This window comes from Lipotes vexillifer, unplaced genomic scaffold, assembly GCF_000442215.2.
Source record: "Lipotes vexillifer unplaced genomic scaffold, Lipotes_vexillifer_v1.1 scaffold634, whole genome shotgun sequence".
Lineage (NCBI taxonomy): Eukaryota > Metazoa > Chordata > Mammalia > Artiodactyla > Lipotidae > Lipotes > Lipotes vexillifer.
The window spans coordinates 741,723-751,555 of record NW_006781096.1 but is presented as its reverse complement, the minus strand read 5'-3'; the positions used below and the strand labels follow the sequence as shown (position 1 = coordinate 751,555).

The window sequence follows — 9,833 nt, the reverse complement described above, 5'->3', positions numbered from 1 at the left end:
CCCCAAAAAAAAAAAAAAAAAAAAAAAAAAAAAAGATTGCTAAAAGTTTTAAATATAGCCACAATGGCACCTTTTCTACTCCATGATAACCCTCAAAATTGCTCCTACTCAGGCCTTTGCACCTGCTGTCCCTTTTGACTGGAAACTCTTCCCCAGGCTCCCACCTGGCTCACTACCTGGCTGCCTTCAGATTTCTTCAGAGAAAACCCTTTCCTGCTCACTTTATCGCAACCAGCGTTTGCCCACCCTGCCTGCCCTCCCTAGGCCGGTTCTGTTGCCTACCAGGTACTCCTCCAAATTCTAAGTCCTTCTGCTGTGTGGCTGTCACTTCAAAGGTTCTCAACGCCGTAGGTCCTTTTGTGACAATTTTTTCTTCCTTTGAATCTATTTCTTTTAATTTGACCTCTTCTCTTCGTGGATGAAGGCTATACTGTGTAGGTATATAACTACTCTCTTGTGACAAAGGGAATTTTTCCTATTTAAAAAATAAAAAGTATTAAATATCTGTAGTCAGTAAGTATCATTAATGCTACCACATTAAGTAATTCAGCATCTTAATATAGCCATATACACTAATAAGAATAAATTTGTTAAATTATACTCAGTCTTAATTTAAGAACAGAATCTTAGAAAAGATTCTAAGAAAAATTATGGTTTTCAATGTGCTTCTTTAGAGAAAGTCACTTTAACAAGGAAAAAAATTACCTGAGAGGAAAATGAACGCCTTTGTACCTGCGTGTTTTTGTGAGGTATGTCATTCCTCTCTATGTGCTCAGGCTCCCCGTTATATCTGTTGATGCTATTTCCAAATGGCTTCTAAATTGAAGAATATAAAACATTTTAACCATAAGAATGATAACTTAGTAAAAAGGAACATGATGGTAAAAGTTCAGTATTGTGAAACCAAGAAATAAAACCAACCAAAGATTTTCACAGCTGTAATGCTGAAGAATTTCAGCCCACTTTTTTAAAAAGTGAAATGGAATAAAATTGATTAGAATTTCCCAATCTTCAAAAGATTGGCTCTTACAGTAGAGGTTTCCACATAAGATCTTTCATCTTTTAAATAAAATTAGACTAAATCTTATCATTTCACTGTTCGAAAACAGATGCTCTAATAATATTCACTATGAGAGGTAGATACAGTAAAAATTGGTAAATCAGCTCATTAATTGGTTAAAAAGAGGAAAAGACATTCACTGCCCCCAAACAGCTAATAACAGGAAATTAAGAAATAGTGGCTACTTAGGGAGTATTACTAGTAACCTACAAACTGCCTACTTTCTGAATTTCATCTGCCTTATTTCTATTTAACCTTACATTTTCTCTCCCTAATGTCTCCTTTCTCAATTCAGTCTCTTTCCTTGAATGTCATTCTCTTCAAGCAGTGGAGGGAATTTCTTATTGACTGTACAGAGGAAGGACTTTCGCTTACGAAACATTTTCCAGGCAATGTATGGCTGAAATAGGTGACTTTGCTCCTTTAAAGTCACTGACAGATTAATTAAAAAGACAAATATATCTTTTGGGAGGCCAGCTGTCAAAAGACAGCATTAATATAGTATCAAGTTCTAGTTCAAATCAAGGTCTAACTGAGCAGTGACTGCATTCAACATATACTTAGGTTTACCAAAGTGCCAACGAGCCACTTAGCAGCAAACGGACCCACCTAAAAACTACACTCTCGGTTTTTCAAAGGTCCAACGTGTAATCCACAGCAACCACAAATGTAATCCTGTAACATAGCTAGTCAGCTGACCCTGAACTGTACTGACTGCAAATTGACAGGGTATTCACACAGTGAGGCAAGGTACTGCAAAGATCACAATTAGGAGTCCAAAAGAATAAGGATGATGTGATGTCAAAGCTACATGCAGGGCTTCCCTGGTGGCGCAGTGATTGAGAGTCCACCTGCCGATGCAGGGGATGCAGGTTCGTGCCCCGGTCCGGGAAGGTCCCATGTGCCGCGGAGCGGCTAGGCCCGTGAGCCATGGCCACTGAGCCTGCGCATCCGGAGCCTGTGCTCCGCAACGGAAGAGGCCACAACAGTGAGAGGCCCGCGTACCGCAAAAAAAAAAAAAAAAAAAAGTGATGCAGGAAAATACAACACAGAAGGTTATGCCCAACATCTTAAAATTTAAAAATCTGACTACAAAACACTATGTAATAATCCAGTTTTTTAAGGTTATCAAAAATCTGTGTGCATTTTATCCAGAAAAGAGGTAACATTAAGTGAACAGAATAAACAATGACCTTTCTTCAATTCTGTTTATTTATAATTTCAATTTGGTCTACTATCTAAAATATTCATTGTGCAACGTCCTCCAGGCTCTGCACACCCTACCTAATATTTCCAACCTTGAACTCTAAAAGTAAATTCCATTAAAAGCATCATCTCTGAATAGGGAAAGCAATCAAGTACAATGATACTAAGACAGCAAGAATATGTTTTTATAAGATACAGTTATGTCTCATTATTTTCTACATGAACTTTTATTCACTATAAAAACTATTCAGTTCAATCTACAATCTACATCTATTTCAAATTTAAACACTGCTTTTTAAAAAATATATATATATTAAATTGCACTCATAACTTAAAAATGTTCTTTTCATGGTATTTAAAAGCATTATACCTTCTATTCTTCCAAACATTCATTTTTTAATGTAATCTTTAATATTATTAACTGCAAATCACTTGAGTACACATAAAGGGGAAGACATGATTTGGGCAGATTAAACACTGTGTAAGGTTGGAGATCTCCCAAACACACGTACCAATACCAGTGGAGTCAGTTTAACTTCCAACATTTCCTTCCTTGCTTCCTTCTTTGCTTCCTTAATGTCAGCCTGGTGCAAAGCTGAGACGGATGGGCGGGAACCTTTTAGGGGCCGGCCAGGGGATCGGGAGCGTGACCTGGAGCGGCTCCCTCTGCGTCTGGAGGGAGAACTGGAAGTTGAGCCACTTTTCCTTTGCCTGAAGGAGGTTAAAGGCTAGAGGGAGGAGAAAAGGCAGAGCTTCACCATAAGTCATAACACACGCAGACCCACACTGCCAGAGGGCAGCAATGGCAGTGACTGCGCCAGTGACTCTAAAACCACCCTGGGAACTCATGGGATCTGAGCATCCATCAGATGAGGCCAATAACAGCTTCAGCTATAATGACCCGTCTCTCCTGAGACCAAAGCAGCCTTTCCACCCCTAACTCTTCTTTGAAGGTATTGCCAGGAAATGAATGTTCTAAACCAAGCAGCTGTACATTTTCCTAATAACATATATAAGAGATACAAATAACATTGATTAAAACTGAGATGAGGGCTTCCCTGGTGGTGCAGTGGTTGAGAGTCCGCCTGCCGATGCAGGGGACATGGGTTTGTGCCCTGGTCCGGGAAGATCCCACATGCCGTGGAGCGGCTGGGCCCGTGAGCCATGGCCGCTGAGCCTGTGCATCCGGAGCCTGTGCTCCGCAACGGGAGAGGCCACAACAGTGAGAGGCCCACGTAACGCAAAAAAAAAAAAAAAAAAAAAAACACTGAGATGATAGGACAAAAAAAAAAATTAGCACACAAACAGTAACAAGGAAATTCATCTCACAGTTTCACTCTGAATAAAACACGGTCAGATCTTGAAAACAAGTCCAAGACTGGGTTACTTAGCAATGTTTTACCCTGTTTTATCCTAATATTTCCAGGAACCTAGACCTGAGGAAGGCAAACTACCCCCCAGCCCAAATCCCTCCCACCCAGTTTGGGTGGCACAGGAGCGAAGAATGGCTTTACAGTTCTCAAATGACTACAAACAAAATCAAAAGAAGAATGAAACCTGGTGGCATGTGAGAATCATCTGAACTTCAAATTTCAGTGTCCATGAATAAAATTGCATTGGGACACAGCCATGTCCACAGTTGCTCCTGCAGTGCATGAACTACATTTACAAGTCCTTTTACTCAAAAATGTTGCCAACCCCTGGTCTAGAGCACTCAGACTGTGATCCATAGGCTGCGGGCTCAAGCACTGTTTGTTACTGATCTGCAGCAAGGAATGAAACCGAGAAGAGATGGGCAGCAATTTTTATAGCATTTTGACAAAGCAATTTTATGTCTATTGAATCTGACAGTGAAAAGATAGGGTTTTATTTTGTACCTTTTTTTTTTTTTCTATTTGCCTAGTAATTATGGTATGTTACGTAAATACTTCTATACCATGGACCAGATATTTGCAAGCTCAGGTCCTCACCAGACAGGTTGAGAAGCCTTGGACTCAAATCTAATTAATGTCACTCTCCTGATTAAATCCTCGGTGTCTGGGATGAAGCCCAAACCCCTCCAGTTCTGGCTCCTTCTTTCTCCTCCTCCAGCCCTCGCCCACCACACCCTTTCAGCATTGGTCGTCTGTGTCCCCCGACCCCAGCATGCCTTTGGCATGCTGTCCGCTGTGGAAGTCCCCCCACCCCATCACCTGAGTTTTCCCTATCTGTCCTCAGCACTCAGCTCTGAAAGCCTTCCCCAAAACCCAGTGCCCTTCCCTACCCTTGATGTGCTCCAACACCATGCATGACAAACTGTCACAGAATGACAGAGTGCATTAAACCAGGGAGAGGACGATGTAAGCGTCTGACCTCAGCAGACTGACAGCTTCTTAGCAACAGGGCACTGTGCCTCATTCATACATTCCCAAAGCCAAAAAACAGGATCTGACCTAAAGCAGGAGAGTGACCCTATGCCTGCAGAGAGCCAGACCTGACTGCTCTAAAGCTTAAAAACCACACCTACAGTGATTTCCCAACTATTATAAACATGCTCTGTAAACCAAAGAGTGCTTACCTTGATATCACTCTCTTTCAATTCAAGTTCAGTTCCATCTTTGTATTTTACGCTGTAAAGCTGGGAGCTGCTGTCATGGCTCAGAACTTCTACTTCATAATAAAGTGAACTCCCGGGCCATCGACCTCTTACCACCTCACCATCGGCAAATTTCCTACTTGGCATTTTGAAAATCAGTCTGAATAGTTTAAAAAAGAAAAAAATTAGAGTCGGCGCGTACACACTTACATTTGTCTTTTTTCATAGATTAAACACTAAAACACAACTGTCCAAAATGCCTAACTGGTCAAGACTTTCAGGCTACAAAAGCCTCTAGAGGAGAGAGTGAACAACTCCTATTTTAAAGGTGAGAAAACTGAAGCTTAAAAATGTTAACTGTTTTGTTCAAGGGCACAGAAACAGACGGCATGAAGTGGCAGAGTCAGGACACAGAGGTTGTTCCTTCTGCTACACCATATCTCATTGGGAATCACTTTATACAGCCACTGTACACGGAAGTGGCACTAAGGATTAAATATGACAAAACATAAAGGCTCCAAATGATTTGCACCATGCAAAACGCCACCCGCCTACAGTGACTATACTTCTTTAACTAACAAGGCACAGTCTCACAAAGGACACACATTTTCTGATTGATAAATCAGCATATACAGTAGTCACCTCCTTATCCAAGAGGGATATATTCTAAGACCCCCAGGCATCCCTAGTGGATGCCTGAAACCAGATAGTACAGAGCCCCATACATACTGTGTTTTTTCCTATACATACATACCTATGATAAAGTTTAATTTATAAATTAGGCACCGTAAGAAGTTAACAACAATAACTAATAATAAAACAATTATAACAATATACTTTAATAAAAGTTATATGAAGGTGGTCGGTCTCTCTCTCAAAATATCTTAAAGGCACAAATTTAATGCCTTTTCCATCTTAACTAAGCACTTAACCACACACTGCGGCCGTAACTTTTGCAGTTTGAGGTACAACAGCGAAACGAGCATGAATTTCTGTTTCCTTCTCCACAATTTCACAGACAGAAGATTCGTTCTTACCATAGGTCTCAGCAACCTCAGCATAGGATTTTTTTTCTTTCCCTATTAAGCCAAGAATTGTCACTTTTCGCTTAAAGGAAGCACTTTACGGCTTCTCTTTGGCATATCTGAATTGCCAGCATCACTACTCCTGTGCTTTGGGGCCATTATTAAGTAAAATAAGGGTCACTTGAACACAAGCACTGTGATACCTTGACAGCTGATCTGATAACCGAGATGGCTACTAAGTGGCTAATGGGCAAGACGCGCTGGACAAAGGGACGATTCACATCCCAGGCTGGATGGAGACGGACAGCCCAAGATTTCATCCCGCTACTCAGGGTGGCACACAATTTAAAACTTGTGAGCTATTTATTTCTGGAATTCTCCATTTAATATTATTGGACCGCAGGTGACCACCTCAGAAAGTGAAACTGCAGATAAGGGGGGATGACTGTAGTCTTACAAAGGCTTTAAAGATGTATTATCTAATTTTTAACAAATTACCTTTATTAAAAACAGTAAACTAGGCAACAGACTGGGAAAATCAAGGCTGTGCAATTAGCATTACTATAACCTACCAACAGGGAGAAAAATATAACTCCAAATCTAAAATGAATAGCAAATTTGGGGTTTTCACCAAGCTTTCAAGTCTTACAGCTTAAGTCTCAAATGCCTACCAAGTAACTGCCAACCACGTACCTGGGCCAGCATCCTAGCTCTTTTTTCAAAAGCCTACAGCAGACATCAACCCCCCGTTACAACCCTCTTCTCCACTGAACCAAAACATGGCCCACGAAGCCTGGTATGAAAACAACACTCTAAGAAGCCACAAGCAATCTGCAGGAATTGCCACTTACATGAGGCCTGTTTTTCAAACATCAACTGACTGATGGGTGCTTCAAGCTCTTAGGTAGTCATGTTTCTCCCTCCTCGGACCCAGCAGATTCACATTTCCACAGGACAAAACCAGCGCCTGCCGACAGCTCCAACACCAACTGAACTAGCTGGGCCTCGTCTAAGAAGCAGACAGTAGGACCCCGAAAAATCTCTCCCTACGTCATCCTCATCCCACCAACTAAGCAATTCCCGAAACATCCTCTGGGCATATAAAGATACATTCCTCACCCGGCTCCTGTCAACAAAAACAGCACTTGAGAACTTCTGAAGACTCTACAGAGTTAAGAAAGGAGAAAGATTACCACACCCCTCCTGAGAAAACGTCTTTCCCAATCACCACATTTCTTCACTGTTAATCACCTGAGGAAAAAACTTCACAAGCTTCACTTGCTTAGATAGATAGGAGCTAGGTCAGTAAATGAAAGAAAACACAAAGACTTAGGTGGTGATTAGAGGAAGTCAGTCCATTTACACATTAGGTACAAGAGATGGCTTTCTTCCCAAACCTACCTGAGATAGCATCGCTGTGGTGATGAGAAGGTTTGGGCTTGTGGGGGCGGGGTCAGGGGGGAGGGGCACGGGGAGGACCCCAGACACTCTGGGAATGAAGTCACACCTGGCTGAGGAGTCACGTGAGGGGCACTTGGGAAGCAGAGGGCGGTGGACACCTTGGGACCGGAGGACGGGCAGAAAAAAGGAAGGTGACAACAGCAAGTTTTGCCTATTTCAACATTTAGCCCTGAGCCTCCAAACACTAAGAAAGAGGAAGGACATGTGCCCTCCTCTCGTGGCCCCTCCTTCTCCTCAGAACCCCTAAAATCAAACCACTGCTATTAGTACTAGCTCTCTGACATTGGTCAACCAGGGTTGGCAGAAGGCAATTACATCTTTCTACCTGAAGATGCCATCCGAGTTTCGAACAACTCTTTATAAACTTTGAAACACAGGCCCTCAGGACTTGGGAGCCACCTGGATTTTTTAAAAGGCCCTTGAGCAGATTCTGTCCTTTTTGGAAAATTCATTTATTGGCATCTTTCCGTTGTACCTATTTTACACCACACACACAGTATCTGTGCAATACTGGACACAGGTCAATGCCAAAGAGGTTTTTCTGCTATCAATTAAATATTTGGGGTTAAACAAATTAAGATAGCTGGTGGATATCTGTTAGGTCTCTAAACTTTTTTAAAAAAAGAATTAGGAATTAGGACTCGGTAACGATCTTTCATATAATGGCTGAAAAAAAGAAAAAATAGGAACAAACCAGCACGCTCCTTCGGAGACCACTATCTCGCACACAAATGTTCCAAAAGGCGGAACCACCAACATTATGTGCACCTCCACTTTGCACAAGATCCACAGACAAGTGTCACACAGTGCATCACATCCTAATTCTGCAGGAGTGAATTAGCCAAGTAGGACAGAAAAGCCCCAGGACATTTGTGCACATCGCTATGCTCACCTGATGGAGTCAAAACACACAGGGATCGGCCTCCCTCAGAAGGGAGGTTTTAGCCAAGTAGGTTGGCAAAGAAAGATTTTGTTTACTGAACACAATGTCCCCATTCCCCATTAGCAGTGGAAACACGGGGACCCTCAGGCTTTTCTCTATTAAGCCACAACATGCTTGCTAACTTCAGTGTCAATTGGCACTGGAATCCCCACACATATCAGCTCCAATATGTTCCTGTTTATCAGCACAACTGAATGTGCTATTTTCTGCTGATCGCAGTGTTACAGAGGCCTTTGGTCATCTTTCCTCACTTTCCCAAGTTAGTCTAAACGTGGCAGAGAAAGGGAAGCTCCAATGAAGTTTGACAGCTTCCCTCTTCAACACCTGGGCCCAAGGCTGGCCTGCCAGGCAAAACCCAAACAGGAACCCCTGGTCTACCTCCTGCCCCTGTCGCAGAATGCAGAAGAAACGCCACCTTCTTGGCTGTAGAGGCGGCACGGCCTGACTTCTCCCCTAAGCAATATCAAGAACTGAAGGTAACAATAATTCCCCTCCTACTCACTCTCTTCCCTCCTCCCTAGACAGCTCTCAGAAACTAAACTTAAACTGGACTTGGTGCCCAGTCTAAATTAGCGCGCGCGCGCGCACGCACACACACACACACACACACACACACACACACTCTCTCTCTTTCCTCCACGGCAGTTGCTACAAAGTGTAATTACAGATTTGCACGTATTTATTTGCAAGGTCCCCAGATTTGCACGTATTTATTTGCAAGGTCCCTGACGGCTGGGACCAGGAGCGTGGATCTACCTGGGCTCCGGCCGGGTGCATGCCCGCCACAGCCCGTGAGCAAGCTAGCTCGCTCCAGGCTGAACCCTTGCACTGTCCACGCGCTGTCCAATGTATCTACTGCGTCGTTCTGAGTATCCACAGCCTGACTCCCGACCAGACCGTGCAATCATTTTGATGGAACCGCCTGGAACCAGGCCCTCTGCCATCAGGCGCTAAGTGTCCCTTGCGAGTGTCGGAAGGTGTCATTACGAAGAATTTTTTTAAAGCCTTTAAAAAGATGAAAAAATAGGATCGAGCTTTAGCTGAAGTACGCAAACCTGCCTAAGTACCCGTTTCTTGAGTGTGCGGAAACACCGGGCGAGGGAATGCAACGCGCGCAGCCAGCACTGGAGAGTAGCCGAACAGAGACCGCTACGACCCTCAAGGCCAGTGACAACCAGCGAGAATTAAAGGCAACTTTGCAACCCCACTTCTCCGTCCGCCAGGCTGCCGCGCCTTTTCTGCCTCCCCGAGAGCAGGGCCCACCAAGCCACCCGCTAACCTGTCAAAAAGGCGCTCGGAGCCGGCTTGGGAGGGCTGGTGCTGCAGGGCGGGGACAAAGGGACTGGGGTGGCTCACCCACCCACTCATCCTCCCCAGCCAACATCATTTTACACCGACGCGGCGCGTCCAAAATGGAGGGAAACGTCTGCAATTTAAAACCGCAGCTCCATTTCCGCAGCTGGCCGGGCCGGACGCACCTTCAGCCTCGCCAGCAGCGGCCCGGACCGACTCGGAGAAGGGGAGGGCGAGGCCGCGGCACCAGGCCCGGCGCCCAGGAACCCC

General features: G+C 43.9%; 1 protein-coding gene across 1 annotated transcript in view; it reads right to left on the bottom strand.

Moving 5' to 3' along the window:
• LBR (lamin B receptor) overlaps positions 1-9,833 on the bottom strand; it is a 25,256-nt gene that overhangs the window by 15,231 nt on the left and 192 nt on the right. The window contains exons 2-5 of the mRNA XM_007454474.1: positions 4,824-5,001; positions 2,779-2,994; positions 733-816; positions 283-475 (exon numbers count right to left, since the gene is read on the bottom strand). Coding sequence (XP_007454536.1) covers positions 283-475; positions 733-816; positions 2,779-2,994; positions 4,824-4,988 — 658 coding nt within the window. The 5' untranslated portion in view covers positions 4,989-5,001. The remainder of the gene's footprint in view (positions 1-282; positions 476-732; positions 817-2,778; positions 2,995-4,823; positions 5,002-9,833) is intronic.